This window comes from Leptidea sinapis, chromosome 22 (genome assembly GCF_905404315.1).
Source record: "Leptidea sinapis chromosome 22, ilLepSina1.1, whole genome shotgun sequence".
NCBI lineage: Eukaryota > Metazoa > Arthropoda > Insecta > Lepidoptera > Pieridae > Leptidea > Leptidea sinapis.
In genome coordinates, this window is record NC_066286.1 from 4,848,192 (window position 1) to 4,869,027 (window position 20,836).

At 34.7% G+C, this 20,836-nt stretch overlaps 1 protein-coding gene across 1 annotated transcript in view; it reads left to right on the forward strand.

Moving 5' to 3' along the window:
* The window catches only part of LOC126970949 (uncharacterized), a 320,824-nt gene that overhangs the window by 282,254 nt on the left and 17,734 nt on the right, over positions 1-20,836 (forward strand). Inside the window, exons 8-14 of the mRNA XM_050817094.1 lie at positions 335-538; positions 3,391-3,542; positions 5,702-5,843; positions 7,861-7,991; positions 11,116-11,275; positions 15,203-15,359; positions 19,610-19,749. Of these exons, the coding sequence (XP_050673051.1) occupies positions 335-538; positions 3,391-3,542; positions 5,702-5,843; positions 7,861-7,991; positions 11,116-11,275; positions 15,203-15,359; positions 19,610-19,749 (1,086 nt within the window). The remainder of the gene's footprint in view (positions 1-334; positions 539-3,390; positions 3,543-5,701; positions 5,844-7,860; positions 7,992-11,115; positions 11,276-15,202; positions 15,360-19,609; positions 19,750-20,836) is intronic.

Sequence of the window (20,836 nt, forward strand, 5' to 3'; positions counted from 1 at the left end):
CTACACCCATAATATGAATCCTCTATAAAATATTCTGAAACAGTTAGCTTGCTGCTAACATAAAAAAGCCAGTCCTAGTAACCATAATATCATCCAAACGAGTGTTGTAATGTTGTATTGAATTTCATTACAACACTCGTTTGGATGATGTAATGGTTACCAGGACATTGGGTGTTATAATGTTGGCAATAAACTAACTGTATTAGAATTTTTAATAGAGGATTGAAAGCATGGGTGTAGATAAAATATATTTATGCATAATATCTCTCATATTCACAAATTTTAGGCAATGAGGTGGTAAGAAGTCTAGCTTTAATGCTTTGTTAAACGACAGGCAGACCACGGCCCCGGGTAACGTGGTACCTGGAGAACGTCGTGATCGACGACTCGTTCGAGCAGCGTCCAGATGGTATCACCGTCAACACGCTCACCTTCCCCAACGTGGGCCGGCAGCATCTCAACGCGAGGCTGGTCTGCCAGGCCTCCAACACTAACCTGGCTCCGCCGGAGACCAAAGTTCTTATTCTCGATATTAATTGTAAGTACCTACATATCATTAATTGTGTGTAAGTTATACTTCTTACGAATATGTTAATTGTTTTTGACGGCCCATATAGCCCAGGGACTAATGACTCGACTTACTGAGCTTAGAGGTTCGAATTCCGGTAGGTGCAAATATTTATATATGGATTTTCAAATCATGGTTGTTTATATCGTATGATACTACGTTTAAGTAAGTAGGTATATAGTAAAATATATCGGTGTCTTGCATCCGTAGTTACAATGCCTAGTTTGGGACAAGATAATTTGTAGATGAAGCCACAACCTGAGAGTTGAATAAAGCAAACAGAATTTTATAACGAAGCGGGACTCGAACGGTCAGCTCAGTTGGTTAGAGCACCGGCACGGAACGCCGGAGGTCGTGGGTTCGAATCCCGCATCGTTCATAATATTTTGTTTTTCAAATTTTATTTGTGTATTAATCCTAGAAGTGAGGGTTATCACTTTAAAAACATAACATATTGTTTAGATTTACAAGAGCGACATCTCAAGTCAACTTCCTAATATGCAAATATTGGGGTTGAGCAGGTTATCAACTGTAAAGTAGATCCTGTAGATGAAGCCACAATCTGAGAGTTGAACAAAGCAAACAGAATTTTATAACGAGGCGGTACTCGAATGGTTAGCTCAGTTGGTTAGAGCACCGGCACGGAACGCCGGAGGTCGTGGGTTCGAATCCCGCATCATAAAATTTTATTTTTCAAATTTTAATTGTGAAGATAATTTGTGTAAAAGTATGCCAATGTTATTATTATTTTAATCTAAAACAATAAAATGTAACTACCTGATAGATATCAGAGAATTTGAACTATATTTAAAAAATATAAAACGGTTTTGTTGGTTTTCAACACACTAAATTTCATGACAATAATTTTAAAATTTGTATTTAATATTTGTATCGTACTTTTTATCACAACTTTATCATTAAAACATATCATTACAACGGAATGATATGAAATATTTGTTTTATTTCAAGCAGTTGAATATTAAAATTATACAAATGATTTAAGTTTTCTTTAGTGCCAATATTTGTTTATAAAACAATTCGACACGTGTATCGGCTCTACACGAGGCATCCTCAGGACGTGTTGTCTCGCCAAAATCTGGCACGAGACTCAACCTACAAACTGCGCTCGTCACCTTGAGGCATAAGATGTTAAGTCTCATTTGCCCAGTAATATCACTAGCTACGGCGCCCTTCAGACATAAACACAGTAATTCTTACACATTACTGCTTCATGTCAGAAATAGCCGCCGTTGTGGTACCCATAATCTAGCCGGCATCCTGTGCAAAGAAGCCTTCCAATATGACGTCTTTTCCAGATTCTTGAAGTGTCTTCGAATTAAACGTAGTTATAATTACCAACTAATTAAAGTAGATCCAATAATTATATGTAAGAAATTATTATTTCTAGATACTACAAAATAATTATTAAAGTTATTATAGGTTCACACATATCTATTTAATTAAATTTTAATAAAGCATTGAAATTGAAGATATTGTTGAGCTTGTAATATTAATTAGAAAGAAACTCATTAGTATTAACACAATATAATTGAAACAGCGCGACTAATAAAGTAACGCAGCCAAGGACATTACATCAGAAACAACAATAAATCAAATATAAAGCTCCGAAGGAACATTGTTAGAATATTATTAGTCGTGTTCGTGTATGTTATAATTATTATGAAGCTAAATTATAACAATTTGAACATAGTCTACTAGTATTACATATTGAAGGATTGGCGAATAGGCTTAGTTCTGCAGCATATGCGGTTAAGAAAATTAGACGGTTAACTGACATAGATACGGCGAGATTAGTATACTTTAGTTATTTTCATAGTATTATGTCCTATGGTATATTGTTATGGGGCAGTGCGGCCGATATTAATACTATCTTTGTGCTGCAGAAGAGGGCTATTCGCGCGATTTATAACCTAGGTCCTAAAGAATCATTAAGATAAAAATTTTAAGAAATAAACATTTTGACTATTGCTTCTCAATACATTTTCGATAATGTTTTGTATGTTCATAAGCACATTGAGGAATTTTCTAGAAACTGTGACATTCATAATGTTAACACGAGGAACAAACATAAACTTGTTATGCCAACTACTCGGTTGGATCGAGTTAGTAAGTCTTTTGTTGGGCGATGTATATGCTTCTACAATATGATTCCAGAAAATGTACAAAACAAATGTGTTACGAAATTTAAAAGAATTGTTAAAAAACGTTTGTGTGGGAAAGGTTATTATAGCATAAACGATTTTCTTAATGACACCACGGACTGGGAATAAAGCGAACACCCTCGGGCTCTTTAATTATACATGTTTATTGTACGATATTACATTGTAATCCATATTTTATATTAAAAAAAAGCTCGCTGAGTTTCTTGCGCCCATTCTTCTCAGGTCTGAGGCAGTCTCTTTTGAATGGGTGGTAGATTTTGACGTTCAATAAGTGATTTTAAATCCTATTTTGAATAAAAATATTTGAATTTGAATTTGAAAGTATTGAAAGTATTCTACCAGTGGGAGGCTCCTTTGCACAGGATGCCGGCTAGATTATGGGTATCACATCGGCGCCTATTTCTGCTGTGAAGCAGTAATGTGTAAGCATTATTGTGTTTCGGTCTGAAGCGCGCCGTAGCCAGTGAAATTACTGGGAAACTACTACAGTAGGGAGACAGGAGCTCTAAAATTAAACTGTCGGTTTTTCTGTGATATCATTATTCCTACTGTTTACTAAGACATACAATTTACTTTAAGACGCGTTGTTTAACTTTCGAAGCATAGGTTTTTAAGGGCGATTTTTCAATCTGTTCACAGTGAAGCCAATAACGGTGAACATACTTACAAAGGAGCGACAGGTCTCAGCAGATAAGAGATACGAGGTGGAATGTAAGACGAGCGGCTCGCGGCCTGAAGCGGCCGTGTCCTGGTGGAAGAACAATAGACAACTCAAGCGGATGGCAAAAAACGTAAGTCATGTGTCTATTGTTGGCTAATTAATTGATTCTCTTTGTGGACGCTCGAGGGGTTTTTGCGTTCTTTTATGGGCATTCCCGTATTGTCTGAGCTTGTGTTGTTTTATTTATTGTGTGTCTGTTATTTGCAGTTACTCTGACCAATAGGATAATCTTTATAGAGATAAACTTAGTAATGATTTAACAGAAAGCATCAAGCTAAGACTATTGAATGATAATTACCAGATATAGTGGTATTTTTGAGATAATAATAAATACAAAATTTAAATCAAAATTATCTTCCTTTGATACCCATTAAAAAGCTGTTACTTATTACTGTTAATATCTACCTGTTGTACATAACTGTATTGTTTTTATAGTATATTATTAAATTGTGCATGTATAAGTTAATATTAATTGTAGGCCATAAAAGTATTTTTTCTAACATTCCGGATAAACCTCTGTGGTTTTTGGCCTGTTATATATTAATAAAGCAAGATGCCATGCGCGCGCCTTAGAAAGCATTTTTATTTCAATGTTAGTATCTTACCCCCTTATTCATAATAGTCTGCTAACTTAAAGCATTGCTAATTCTTACTCTGTCTTCTTCTATTGACCTAAGTCAGAGTGAGAAAAAACACTCCTAAGCGGCTGTTTAAAGTTAGCGAACCATTATGAATAAGGGGGTTAATATTTAGTTCCGCACCTATAGGGTAACCAATAGGCATCCTATTTGCTTGACTCCATACGTTTGGCAACAGCTACCTGCAGCTGATATTTTAAAAAGTGCATAATACGATTGTCGCTTTAACGACAAAAATCCAATTCAAGACATTGACTACAAAAAATTTAATGGTATGTTTAGTTACAAATAAAAATATGTTTCTCCAAAAAGTATTTATATCATTATAATTTTTTTTTATGAAAATAAGAAACAAGACCAATAATTTTGAATTGGTAATTGATAAGCCTTGCCGATTACAATGCAGTGCCTCTCAGGATTATTGAAAAACCCAAAAATTCTGAGCGACACCACAATTGCACTCGTCACCTTGAGACATAAGATGTTAAGTCTCATTTGCGCAGTCATTTCACTAGCTACGGCACCCTTCAACCAACACAGTAACGCTTACACATTACTGATTCACGGTAGAAATAGGCGCCGTTGTGGTACCCATAAACTAGCCGGCAGCCTGTGCAAAAGCGCCTCCCACTGGTAAAGTGCAGTTATAGTTATCTTGTTCGATGGTATTTGGTACTTTCATAAGCTAGTCCAATTTGCGAATCGGACTTGCCTAGACTAGGGATTTAGTAGTATTTTCTTGATTACTAAATCCCCACTCTACAGGCAATCGTTATCATAAAACAATATTGTAATTCCCTCTTACAAAACATTATCTTGAAGCAAGTTAGCGGCCATGATAATGAATGAATAATGAATGATTTTTCCCTCATTAGTATGCTAGTTTTACTCCCCGACTCCGCTCAGTAAGGTGTAAATTAATTAGTGCGCTAGTAACAGTATCGCATTCATTACCCGGTGCTATCTTACGGCATAATGGAATGCTTTTTTTGCTTTTTCTTCATCTTTTCTTTACTTTAGTCTTTGTCTTACGGCTGTTAATAGGCTTTTAAAGTTTAAGCTCTGATTAAGGCAAAATTTTCACGGTAAAGGAACCACTATTGTTTCTATATTATCTTAGGGCTATATTAGAAATTCAATTGTTTAAGATCTAGATATTATAAATTTGTAATTGTATAGCTGTATTGAGAATTTTAACTAATTTGATTTTATTATTACTAATGCTGAAATTAGTATTTTTTTTTGTCACATATTTCAACTAATTTGGGCTAAGACAAACAACTTTGATCTGAAATCGAGTATGACGTAATAGCTTACAAAATGTACGAAAATTTTGTGGTGAATAATAAGAGCTCAATAATTTCACTTGCTACGGTGCCTTTAAAATCTAAACGCAAGTATACTGACATATTCTGCCTCACACTGCCAACCTAGCATGCACCGGCATCCTAAAGCAGAAAGAAAAAGTCAAAATTAATATTAACCTTGAAAAAATGTCCAATAAAATCTTTTGAAGTTGCTTGGAAAGTGTTATAGACAGATATGACAACAACCCTTCCAGATCCGAGCGCTAATAGATATTACATTTCAGTTCTCGGAGAACAACGAGACGCTGAGTGTTTTAAGTTTGGTGCCCAGCGTCGAGGATGACGGAAAGTACTTAACGTGTCGCGCTGAGAACAAACACATTCCCGACTCCAGCATAGAGGACAAGTGGCGACTGAATGTGCATTGTGAGTTTACTTTCAACTTAAATGTTATGAATATATTTGCTTTTCGGTGATATTTAGAGAAATTTCTGTTACAAACAAACTTCCGTAATGAATTAATGTTTGTGCTTACAAACACCGAAGCAACAGGGATGTTTGCACACTCAATATTGGTATCTGTGTAATGCAGATTGGTGACGGGGTGTTTTGAGGAGTGAAATGGTATCTTGTAAGCAATATGTTTTACACGTTAGTTAGTATGCTCTTTATCAAGTATTCTAGGTGGTTGGAATCTTAAATTAAATGATGCACAAAAGCATCACACTCAAATGCAACAGTCATTAAGTGATACTCAATTTACTTAAGGAACTAGATCACTAACAGCCGTTCCCAACATACTATCTACAGATAGAGATAAATTACTACCTTCTACTGTCAGTAATTAGCAGTCAATAATCTGAAGCTCTCTCCATATACCCGATAAGTCATTCTTATCGCCTTATATTGGGACGCGTGAATTGAAATTGAAATTTCTATACAAACTTATATCGCTGGAAAGCTATATGTCGTCCCATTGATAGACAGCGTGTACGGATAAGGTGAGTTACCGTCGATAAGTTCATTGGGACGGAAAAGTCAACGATAGTTACGATTTTTATCCCAAGTAAGAGATAAAATGAATATTGGGAACGGCAGTAAGTGAGGGTGATTACCTAAAAGCGCGTACACCTTACTTAAAGGCCGGCAACGCTCCTGAGATTCCTTTGGTGTTGCAAGAGAATGTGGGCGGCGCTGATCACTTGACCTCGTTTGTCCTCCTTTTCCATAAAAAAAAAACTTATTATCAAATGAGAATAGCGCTCTTGTGATAGCATGCATTCACGAAGAAATTGAATAGGACCACGCTCTCGTGGTATAGCAAACCGATGTGCGATAAGGTGGTTATTATTTCTCTTTTACTTATGTCTAAATTATTCCATGATATCAAGGTCTAATGATGAGACTTTTTTGTATCAAAATAGGTGCAAGTTAAACCTAATTAGGTACATATTAAGTCTGAGATTTATAGCACGTACTTAGACTGCTCAGACTTAATTTACGTAAAACTTTACTGAGTGCGATAAAACGCGAACTTAACTTTTGTATTGGATTATCTTGGCGCTCAGCTTAATGTCAGCTGTCAAATAACTATAAAAACGAAATAAATTATTAAGCTTTCGCTCACCTAAGTTTTACGTAAGTAAAGTCTGAGTAAAATCTTAGTACGCTCTATAATCTAGCCTAAGAATCCTCTTTTGTGCAGATAGTGCGACATCGATAGTAAGGTATTCTTAATTTGGATAGAAAAAAAAGTTAGAACACTATGCATAAACTAGGCCCTAAAGGAGAAAAATTTAAAGAAATAAACTAATTTGATTGTTGCTTCTTAATATATTCTTGATAATGTTTTATATGTTCATAAGCACATTGAGGAATTTGCTAGAAACTGGGACAAACATTATGTTAACATGACGAACAAACATAAACTTTTATGCCTACTACTCGGCTAAGTTGAGTTAGTAAGACTTTTGTGGGGTGATTTTATATATGCGTTTCGCTTTTACAACAAGATCCCAGAAAATGTTCAAAACAAAAATAGTACGATATTCAAAAGAATTGTTAAAGAACGTTTTTTTGGTAAAGTTTAAATATAACACAAATGACTTTCTTAATGATTTCACAGATTGCGAATGGAGCAACCACCCTTGACAATTAAATAATAAGTTTAATTGCAAAATTACTTGGTAAATATATTTTTTGAAAAAAAAAAAAAGCCCGCTGATATGGTTGCCCCATTCTTCTCAAGTCTAAGGCATTCTCTTTGGAATGGGTGGTTGTTTTTTGACTTTTAATAAGTGATGTCACATCCTATTTTGATTAAAAATATTTATATTTGAGTTTGAAAAAATATATAGTGAACAACAATGAGGATAACCTCATATATAAATATACAATGTCATTGGTGAACAAGAATAGTGTTTTTATTGCATTTTCATTCTAGATGTTCCTATTGTGGACCTCCGAATGGGATCAAACCTGAACCCGGACGAGATCAAAGAAGGAGACGACGTGTACTTCGAGTGTACTGTGAAGGCGAATCCGAAAACACATCGCTTGGTCTGGTTTCACGGTGTACGTAATAAACATATACATATAACTAGCCGATCCCGCCCGCTTCGCTGGGCGAATTTTAAAAGGAAATAAGTTAATGATTCCTTCATCATCAGTTGGAATTCGAAAAATAGCCATAAACCATCTAGGATTAATATCGCATCGAATGGTGGTAGTTTCATGTCGAAACGATCAGAATGAGCCTCAAACAAATACCATTTATATTATACAATCCTATTATATAATTTTATTATTATCCTGCCTAAAATCGGCAGGCCGTATCAGTCGTCACGCCAGCATTAATGAAGTCATCTGCAGGGCATTTGCCGCTCTTAATATACCAGCTGTTTTAGAGTCAAATGGTATTATTACCCGCCGCGATGGCAAGCGTCCTGATGGAATGACGCTGGTGGCTTGGGCACGGGGAAGGGCGCTGGTGTGGGACGCTACTTGCGTCGACACTCTGGCTCCTTCTCATGTCCAAGTCAAGCGTCGCAAATATGTTGGTCTCAGTGAGTCATACATCTTTGTGCCGTTTGATGTCGAGACACTTGGCCCGTGGGGCCCAGAGGCGCGGAGAATGTTCAAAATACTATCTTCGCGCCTCAATAAGGCTACTGGAATGCAATCCCATGCGCTGGCAGCTATTTCGGTCAACGGATCAGCCTTGCTATCCAACGCGGTAATGCTGCCAGTATTCTTGGTACGCTTCCACGTAATGATAGTTTCAATTTTATGTAGTCGTAGAATTGTAAATATAGTTATAAGATTTGTTTTGTTTGAATAATAAATTGGACAATATTATACAATATATTATATAGATAATTACAAAGTAAAAAACAAACGCTTTTGAATTAAATTCGTATAATATTATTTGTATAATTATATGGCCAGTATTCTTGGTACACTTCCCCTTAACGAGGGTTTTAATTTAATGTTATCATAGTATTATAATTATAGTCATATGATTTGTTTTGTTTGAATAAATACTTTTCTTATTTATATTATTATCGATACTATATTTTGGAAATATAGAGTAGGTAATCTGTATGCGAAAACTTTTGTTTCCTTTTCAAATACATTGCGTTCATGGAAGAGCGAGAGATTTGTCAAAGTAAACATGAAGGAAAAGTGCAGAAAGCTAAATAAAATGTCATAATAAAAGCATTTTAATATAAAGTTAATAATAAATTAATTATTATACTTAAATTGAGTCGTCAATTATTGTTAACATTAACAATGACTAACAAGAGATAATGTCAGGTAAGTGGCAAATTGCAATATTCGGTATTAACAATGACAATCTATACATATGGACATATCATTCGCAGTCTGACAGTGGAACGGCAAAAGTGTGCTTAAAGACAATTTAAGCACACTTTTCTGCTTAGTCGTGTGTCAACCAACAAGCCTTATATTGAGTATAGCTGACCCGGCAAACGTTGTTTTGCCATATAAAGTATAATTCACGCGATAGTTTTATAAGTAATAAAATATTGCCTATATTATAGCCTGTACATCATTTTGTTCTATTGTCAATAGTTTTTGCAGCGCACGCAAAAATAGGTTTTCGATTTTACACCTTGTGTTGCAAAATAGCAATTTTATTACGGATCCCTAATTTTGAAAAAAAGTATAGCCTTCCTCGATAAATGGACTACCCAACACTGAAAGAATCATTCAATTCGGACCAGTAGTACCAGAGATTAGCGCGTTCAAACAAACAAACACTGCAGCTTTATAATATATTGAGTATGAGTTTTAAGATTAAGAGATTGATCACTGTTTTCTGCTATTGCAGATTAAAACATTAAGAGTTGAACAAAGCATACAAAATTTTATCAACGATACGTCTATCGAATGGTTGTCTCAGTTGGCTAAGCACTCGCACGGAACGAGACGAGAACGAGAGGTCGCGGGTTCGAGACCCGCATCGTTCATAAAATGTTGGTTTCAAAATTTACTTGTGTACTTCTTTCCAGAAGTGAAGGTTCACTTATCACTTTTAAAACATAACAAATTGCTTAGATTTGCAAGAGCGATATCTCAAGACAATTTCCTAGTATGCAAATATTGGGATAAAGTAAATCTTGTAGATGAAGCACCAACCTGAAAGTTGAACAAAGCATACAAGATTTTATCAACGATACGTCACTCGAACGGTTGGCTCAGTTGGAAGAGCACTCGCACGGAACGTGAGAGGGTTCGAGTCCCGCATCGTTCATAAAATTTTGTTTTCAGTTTTATTTTTATATTTAATCCCAGATGTCAGATTAATTGCTTTAAAAACATAAAAAATTGTTTACATCTTATTATTTTGAGAACATTGATCGCATTTGGCAATGATCTAAAAACGTCATCGCCAAATATTGTTCTTCATATTTCGCGTTGAGAAATGTTCCCTGAGTGCACATACAAAAATTGAAGATGGCAGAAAATTATTTTGGAATCGGTTACAAAAGGGTTTTTATTTGTTTCATTATTCTATTGTATTCTATTTCTTTCACCACATTTGTTACATTTCATCAAACAATTTCTGCAAAACTAATAATTGTGCCGACTAACTGGGTCAGTCATACTTAGTCAATATTTCATGGAATTCAATTCTGCGAAAATTTCAAATGTCAGATTTAAGTGGACTCAATTTTTATTGAACGTTTATTTTTATTTTTCCTATTCGTTGTTTTGATATCATACGTTAGATTGGTACTGAAGTTATATGAAAATTTAATTTATATCAATTTTTTTATCATAACATATTGACATAATTGGTCATTACTGATTTTTATTAGCAATTCTTTTAGAGATTTTTTAATGTTTATCACCTAAATCGCATGTCTTTGATTCGATTTGGAAAAAAAAAATTTTTGGAAGTATACATCGAGATTTGTCTCATTTAAAAATCAGGTATCAATCAGTTCACTTGGACGAGGGATGAATCTTGAAAATGGTGAATGTTTGGAATATAAATATATTTTTTTTTCACAGTATAACATAATACGTAAGAGAACGACTTGAATTTAGGCTTATATTGAATGTATCGTTATCCGGCACTCAAAGTTTATACATGCTATACCTAATATTGTCTAATTTAGGGCTAGATAACATTATGTGTGAAACTAAAATCATATTTTTTTTCATGCAGAACAATGAAATCTACCACAACGAGGCGGCTGGAGTGATCCTCAGCGCACAGAGTCTGGTGCTGCAGAGCGTCACGCGAGCGGCTGCCGGAGACTATACTTGTATGGCAGCCAATAGCGAGGGCAAAGGAACCAGTAACCCGGTGTCACTGTTGATTCGATGTAAGTGTACATACACAGTAGAATAGATGATAGATACAGATTTTCTCGATCTTATACAGGGTAAGATTGGTCCCGCAAAATTTATAGGCTTACAAATAGCTGGTAATATTGAAGCTGGTAATGATTATGAAGCAACTATTAAAAAATATTTAGCAGGTATTTTTACTGGATAATATATGTATATGTATTTATGCTAATTAGAATTCAAATCCTTAAACCTTTCCAAGTGGTCAACGCTTTACCGAGAGAGCCATGCATGGCTATTCTATATAGGGTCCCTTTGTTAGTAGTGCCATTTTGAATATTGGAGACATTCAATCTAGTGTTATAGGAAGATCAACAGCCGATGAACTCCATTGATTGGGTTACACTGTAGATATATATATATATATATGTGGAACAACTTTTATATTATATATATATATATATAATATAAAAGTTGTACCACAATGTACGACTTTGAGAAGCAGGGACGTAACAACAATTGGTGTATTAAGTTAGCCAGATTCGGGCTTTCACCTTTTTTGGGTATCGGATGGACTAGGGCTGACGTCCATGAGTCTGGTCAGGGCTACGCCTGACAAGTAAAATGCCAGTAAAAAAAAGTTAACAACCTTATCAATTCAGTGGCGCAAGTTCTGTGCAAGGTGGGATTGTTGGACTTCTTTTCTTTCCTAGGTTCCTAAACAGTACTTCAGGCGCTAACAATACTCAATGTCCTTCGGAATCTTTCTATTCGCCTGGAAGATCAGCACATTAGTTAAGGAGCACAGTTTACGACACTCTCCAGTTATTTCGTAGCTTAGTAGCTATCGGTTCTGAACAACATGCATCGGTTTTTCTCGGCCACTTAAAGAAGGTTCCGTAATTTGAATTTTTGTTTTAACTGACTATGATCTGCCACCGATTTTACTACAGGTTTTGGTACACAAATATTCATACCCTGTAGCAAAATATCGGCCAACATTTTTATACATAATGACTTCTGGTGCCATATATTTTTTTATGACTGTAAGGGACGAGACGAGCAGAAAGTTCAGCTGATGGGAATTGATATGCCCTGATTCTTGAAAAGCCCAAAAATTCTGAACGAAGGTGACGAACGCAATTGTAATGCACAATTGCGCTCGTCACCTTGACACATAAGATGTTAAGTCTCATTTGCCCAGTAATTTCACTAGTCACGACGCCCTAAGCACAGTAATACTTAAGCAATACTGCTTCACGGCAGAAAAAGGTGCCGTTGCGGTAGCCATAATAGAGCCGGCATCCTATGCAAAGGAGCCTCCAACTGGTAAATGTGGTGTGTCTCTATTGTAGTGCGCTTGATGGGCAAAACTAGGATGATCTGAGCGGGGCATCAAAGGAGACAATGTAAAGACTTGGATTATATTTTTGATCTTAAATCCGAAGATTAAAGATAAGATGGTTTATTAATTTTCTATACATTAGTATATATTAATATACTATATAATATTTCTATACATTAATATTAATTAAAGGTATTGTATGCATTAAAATCGTTAGTAATATGTGCAAGTACATAACAGTTTCATAGAAATTCATTTTCGAATCTCTTTTTTCCTTTCTATTTCCTTTTCACTGCACCATTGAAAGTGTTTTTAACATACCAGTAGATACATTTATTAGTTAGAGAAATTAAAGCTTGATTTATTTACCCAGGCATTGGTATCACGCATAGTCTCCAACTAATAAACTATTGTTAACAGTTTAAACGTGTTAAATTAATTACAAATTTCAACACAGTAATAAAACTTGTTGTTTTACTCGTAACTACGTGACCGCTGTTGCAAACGCTAACTTTAAACTAAGCACAAACTATAATTTTAACGCTTAAATACATTTTAACTAATTATAAAAGTTCGCTAAACTCAACTGCTTATATTTCATAAAGCTTAGAATGAATTAGTTGTGTATGTTTACTGGTAACTGAAGCAGAATAAATATAAACACGATTATTTCAGTACTATTTCAATATCATTAGGCATACCTATAAAATTGACTAACATTGAATTATTTAATGTAGTTTTTATATGGACTGAAATAGCACGCATCATGCGGAAGTTCCTCAGTCTGTCACCCTAACCTCTTTTTTATGTAAATAAGGGAAGAGACGAGCAGGACGTTCAGCTGATGATAATTGATACACCCTGCCCATTACAATGCAGCGCCGCTCAGGATCGTTGAAAAGACAAAAATTCTGAACGGCACTACAATTGCGCTCGTCACCTTGAGACATAAGATGTTAAGTCTCATGTGCCCAGTAATTTCACTTGCTACGGCGTGCTTCAGACCGAAACACAGTAATGTTTACACGTTACTACTTCACGGCAGAAATAGGCGCCGTTGTGGTACCCATAATCTAGCCGGCATCCTGTGCAGAGGAGCCTCCCACTACTATGTCCCTTTCGGTTATATTATTTAAACACGACTCATATATTGGATGCAGCACCTTACAAACTAATTTGTTATGTATATTACAGCCATTGTAAAATACTCTATTTGATTGAAAAGAGTGGCCGTTGAGTTTCTTATAAGTTCTTCTCACGAGCTCAACTTTCCCGAACATATATAAAGTGACGATTTAAAAGCGCTTAAATAAAGCCTAATTGAATAACGTTTATTTGACTTTGTATTACAAGAGATATGATCCTCCACACAAACTATCCACACAGTTTTTTGGTAAGTTTAAGATGCTTTCTGTAAATGATTAAAAGTATAAATGAATAAAAAAGAGAATATCCTAAGTATTTCATAGTACTGCAAATGTTTAGAGAGACCGTTATATTTCTATGACCTACACTCAAGTTACATAGTTCTGTCGTAACATACTTTATTTTATAATGATCTCGTTGCAACCTGCTAACTTCTCTCTGGAAAACTACGTTTAAATCCAGTTACAAAGTTAAATCCCGGTGGACGTCTAGGTGTCTTATTATTTCCATATCTTTTTTGTTCCATTAGTTTTAGATGTTTATTTTTAAAAACAACAACAAAATAACATAAAATCATAATAATCTAGAACTAAGATAAACAAATTATATATTGTACGTTCCTATATCGTTAAACCCACATATTCTGAACGGCTTTACAATTGCGCTCGTAATCTTGGGACATAAGAGATTAAGTCTCATTTGTCCAGCAATTTCACAAGCTACGGCGCCCTTCAAAACGAGACATATTAATGCTTACACATTACTACTTCACAGTAGAAATGGCCGCCGTTGCTGTACCCATAAGTGTTCAAAACAAATGTATTATGAAATTCAAAAGAATTGTTAAAATACCACAGATTTGGAATGGAGCTATCACCCTCAGGCTGTTAAATAATAAAATTTTTGTACGATATTACATTTTGACCATATTTTGATGATAGAAGCCAGCTGAGTTTCTTGCGCCCATTATTCTCAGGCATAATTTTTACCAAATTAATGTATTGTCATAGGTCCTCGATAAATCTACGAAGTTTGAACGAAATCTGGCCGTTTCAAGTGGGTCATAATTGCGTCCAAATGAGTAGGTTACAAATAAACATACATACAGGTGAAGCTAATAGAAAGCGTATAAAAAACTCTTAACCTTCCGAAATCGGCAAGTGCCCTCGTACCGCAGTAAGCCTTATATCGTTATAATCGGCATTATTTTACGTTTATTAATAGATTGTTTATGATGAGGATAATTTGAGTGAATGCTAATGACACAAGCTGTAAGACCATGCAAAATAAACCATAACATGAACCAAATAAGGATCAGAACCTAGTCAGGACGTAGTGTGCCGTATGGCACTTCCGATTTTGTTGTATCTGAAAAATCTAGTGACATATTGCACTTCCCGATTGTTATATAACCTATTATTAAAATTGTATACGACAGACATAGATTAAACTAAAGATAATTAATATACAGATGCGCCCGTGTGTGCGGAAAGACGGGACAATGAGTTATTCGGCGCCCTCAAACACGAGACAGTACTGCTGCACTGCTCAGTCGATGCCAACCCCGCACTGGTCTCCTTCCACTGGACCTTCAACAACTCCGGCGAGCAGATAGAGATCCCTCCCAGGTATGCATTCATTAGCTTTTTTATGACATACATCATCATCATCAGACGGATGACGTCCACTGCTGGACAAAGGCCTTCTCCATAGATTTCCACGACGATTGGACCTGCGCTGCCCTCCTCCAACGTATTCCGGCTTTCTTAACCACATCGTCGGTCCATCTTGTGGGGGACCTACCAACTCTGCGCCTTCCGGTACACAATAAACGCGAAGTAAAGTTATTCCAATTTTTTTTTGTCTTTAACTTATCTATATTATTATTATTATTATATTCAGAATTATATGACAACGACAAAGAATCATTGAGAGAAAAATTAAATTAATAAAATAAAATAAATAAACATCTTGGCTGTTGCCTCTCAATATATTCTTCATAATGTTATGTAAGTACATAGACACTTAAGTGAATTTGCTAGAAACTGTCAAAACCATAATGATAACACCAGGAACAAACATCTTCATCAACTTATAATGCCTACTACGTCGAGTTAGTAAGTATTTTGTGGGGCGTTGTATATGCTTATACAATAAGCCCTCAGATAATATTCAAAACAAATGCATTACGAACTTTAAAAGAATTGTTAAAAAACGTTTGTGTGGTAAAGGTTACTATAACATAAATTACTTTTTTAATGATACTTATAATATAATAATGATAATTGGGAATTTAGCGTGATAATTTCACTGTGAGTTCCGTACCTAATGCATAATTAATAAATAATTATAACATTTGTAGGTTTTGTTGGTTTATTCTGCGTTGGCCCACACGTTAATTAGTTTGTAAAATCTCTTGTGAATTTATGATGACCTGTATAGCCGAGTGGTTAGCGATCCTACCTACTAAGCCCTACCTACTAAGGTCCCGGGTTCGAATCCCGGTAGGTGCAAGCATTTATATGATGAATATGGATGTTTGTTTCCAAGTCATGGATGTTTAAATGTATTTATGTATGTTTATATGAATTTATGTATATTTAAGTAAGTATATTGTATTAAATATATCGTTGTCTTGTAACCCATAACACAGGCTATATATGCTTAATTTGGGGCAAAATAATTTGTGTAAAAAGTGTGTCAATATTATTATTATTAAATCGATCAGCAGTGTAATAATTATGTACGCTGTAACATTACATCAGGTAAATAAAGCTACTAAATATGAAGTTAAAATGTCTTTCTAGACTTTGTGATAATATCTTCTTGTGCTTAAGAATACTTCCTCATCATTACCTATCTCAAGATGAGATTAATGCTCGCTATCCTTTTAAGATCAGCCAGGAAGCCCAACGTAATAGTTTAGTATTCATAATAAGTCATGTTTCATGACTCTTCTCAACGTGGAATAGGTATTTCCTGAAGAAATCTTAATGTATATAAAATAAAATACTTTTTAAAGGATTAAAACGCGTGTCATTTACACTGTGTTTTTAGATTAGATTTTGCGTAAAAGTTACATTATTAGTTTTATTATTTTAGTCATCCCGACGTTGAAAAAGTCATATTATTGACTTGTTTGATATATCATATGATTATAAAGAACTCCAACATAGAGATCACGTATTGATATCATATATATTAGATAATATTGTTTAAATTTTGTACCGTTTTCTTTCCTATGTAAATAAATAATAATACTACCTATATAGTGCCTACTTTGTATCAAAATCAAGTAAGGAGTCCAATTTTATATTATCCAAAAAGCACATCAATGATTCTTGAAACTAATCTTAGTCGCCTTGTGCAATAGTATGTAAGTTAAAGAATGTATGCAGTCTCAAGAATACAGCATGCATACCCTAAGTGCATTTTCACATGCATGCGGTCACAGGACGGTCGCTGAGCAGTGTTAAGTAGAAATGTATGAGCCACAATGACAGTATTCACATGGCACGGTGACCGTGCTCTGACCATAAACTTAGTATAATAACGTAATCATTGACCTCTACTATATATCACTGGACTGGCGGCTATCAAAGTGCTTTTGTGCCTGTTTGATATTCGCCATTTCGCTGTTGGCCATGTAGCGAGAGTCTGCGGTACTAAAACTAGTGATGACAACCTCAGCAAATATCGATAGATGGTGGGAAACTATTCACAAAAAAAATTGTGTACTTTACTACGTTGATTCTTGAAGTATAAATAACACGGAAAACGAACGAAATTAATTCAAAATGCAAAAATAGTATTGAAATTAGTATTGAAGAATCAGTATTTACCTATGAAATATTTCTTTGGTTGTATTGTAGCTATATTATGTAATAACACAATCTAATACAGAACACGACACCATTATATTTTTTAACCGAATTTTAAAATGGTTCTCAATTCGTCGTATGTTTTTTTTTATGTTTGTTACCTCAAAACTTTCGACTGGGTGAACCGAATTTGATAATTCTTTTTTTATGTGAAAGCTGGCGCTTCCCGTACGGTCGCATTGTAATTTGGTCCAGATCTGACAATGGCAACCATCAGAAAACCATAAAACTCTTAAATTGTAAAATTGGTAAAAATTTTCTATACGTATGGATATATATATACTAGCTGACCCAGCAAACGTTGTATTGCCGATATTAAAATCGCGATACAAAAGTAACTGTTGATCGTAGATGGGTGAAAATTTGAAGTTGTATGTATTTTTTAATGCCACATTAGAAAAAAATAAATACAAAAAATTTCGTCTAAAAATTAAAAAAAAAATTTTAAGGGTGAACAACCCTTATTACTTAGGGGTATGGAAAATAGATGTTGGCCGATTCTCAGACCTACTCAACATGCTCACAAAATTTCATGAGAATCGGTCAAGCCGTTTCGGAGGAGTACGGGAACGAACATTGTGACACGAGAATTTTATATATAAGATATATATATAGCAAAGTGGATGGTAAATTTACGAATAGCTCAATATCGCGCCAACCGATTTCGATGTTTTTTTTATTGGAAAGGGTATACTTCAAAAATAGTTTGGTGAGAGTTTGGTTAGGTTCTGATTACGTAATCCATGACAAAGTAACGGAACTCTTCAATTCTTAGGAGGAAATTAACGATACTCGGTCTAATCTTTTTTATGCTATCCGGATATTTAAATCATCTACCATAACATAGTTATGGCCAAGTAATTGTCGTAGTCGAATATGATGATCAATTAGACTCCTTATCGACTTACAGTAAGGGTGCGATCTGTGGCAGAATTTCTTACTGTCTGTAATCAAATTGCGAAGCGCTTACGTTCATTGCTGCATTGAAAAATTTAGTATATCTACACATATTTAGACAAATTGTTAGTGTACTACAAATTCACTAAAATCATAAAATAAAATAAAATTAACAAAAAACAACCGACTTCAAAAACCCTATTAGAAAACAATAGATATAATATGCACTAAAAAGTATAAAAATAATTGCGTATTTTTATACAATCTAATTAATTAATCTAATTCTAGTTACGATTATTTTAATTTTTGGAGTCGGTGTCATCCAAGATAGGTTTGTAACTACATACATAGTTATAGGTGAGATGTGCTTGAGTTATGAGGAGGCGAGAGGCGAGAGCGGGTTGCGGCGGAACGACACCGATTCCAAAAATAACAATAATCGTAACTAGAATTACATTAATTAATTAGATTGTATAAAATACGCAATTATTTTTATAATTTTTAGTGCATATTATATCTATTGTTTTGAAATAGTGTTTTTGAAGTCGATTGTTATTTGTTAATTTTTTTTATAAACACAGAGGACACTAAACTGTTTCTATCTCACACCTAGGTGTTTATGTAAGGATAGTTATCTCACTTTCACACAGGGTTCATCTATTACGGTAGTATACTAAGTTTATGGCCGTGACCATTTGTCGCCCAATGCTGTCCACTAAAAGCACGGTTTTCACGCTGCAACCGTCTTTGCAGTGATGTATTACACCAGAGCTGCTATTTCTACCGTAAAGCAGTAATATGTAAAAATGACTGTTTCGATCTGAAGGGCGCAAAGTGTGAAGTGAAATCACTGGGCAAATGAGACTTAACATGTTATGTCTCAAGGAGACGAGCGCAATTGTAGTACCGCACTGAATTTTTGGGTTTTTCAAGAATCCTGAGCGGTACTGTATTGTAATAAGCAAGGCGGATCAATTACCATCAACTCAACGTCCTGTTCGTCTCGTCCCTTATTTTCATTATAAAAAAATACTTGCATAGCCTGTTTTTATGCCCGTATTCATATTGTGAACAGGCACTAAGCGTTATTTATGTCACAGATTGTACAACAACCATGGGCATACCTCGACTTTGAACTACACGCCCACAACGGACATGGAGTACGGTACCCTCTCTTGCTTCGGTGAGAACAGTGTTGGCCAGCAGAAGGTTCCCTGTTTGTTTCAACTCGTTGCTGCTGGTAAGTTACATCATTAGCTTAATTGGTTTGTTGTTCTTCAAGAAAATATTAAACGGTATCTGTTGCTGTACTGCTCTATGGTTTTGTTATTATTTCTAATAGTAATAATAATAATAAACGCCTTTATTTACATTCCTTAATTATGCACAATGATTCCTTACCTAACTAATCTAATCAGACCTATATTTAAATTTTTATTTATATTTATTTTCATTTGTGGGTAATTACTATTTACACCGGTAATTATTGGATGTCTTGCCTTTTGGCATAGGCCTCCCCTAAACTTTAAAAAAAAAAAAATTGCAGGTGCAATCTGGTCGAGAAAAGTGAGAGACCGCTCACTATGGACATGTTTATTATTATTAATCTTTAATTATATTTTTAATATTATTATAGTAACCCTTATCATGAAATAGCGTTGACTTAAAGAATATCCCGTTCTTTTATAGGATTTTTCTCAGAGCAGGGACTTTAGAGGAGCTTAGCATTAGTTTTAATCCAATTTTATATTGTTCTTGTTTGCAACACCAAAGTTAGTATCTTTACCCATGTTCAAATAAAAGGATGTGGCAATTTTATGATTAGTTTTTTTTATGGAAGTCGAAGTAAGTGCCACCTGATAAAGTTATCACTAATGTCAATATTCTCCTGCAGCCCCAGAGGAATCACAGAAGCGTTGCCGGGCTTTTTTTACTAATCTATGTCATATCGTCCTATGTCTTAAACGGTGTATAATGAAACTTGAAATTTACATCGTGTGTTGAAATTTATGCAATTAAAATGCTTGTTGAATTAATTTATATCACGTATCATTTTTTTGTTTTCAATGCTAAGAAATTGAATGTTAGTTTTGCACTCGAAGTAAAACTTTTTGCGAGCATAGAATATTTAAGGCTGGGTCTTATCATATTAGCTGTTATAGTTAAGGTTTAAGTCAAATTTAATGTTAACAGTAACGCTGACATTAACATTGACTGCGGAATATGTTGAACCATCGTATTATTATGACATGAAATATCAAGTCAATAATATTTAACGCTATTTAGCTATTTAAACAATAACAATAGCTTTACGGCCGTTTTCAATA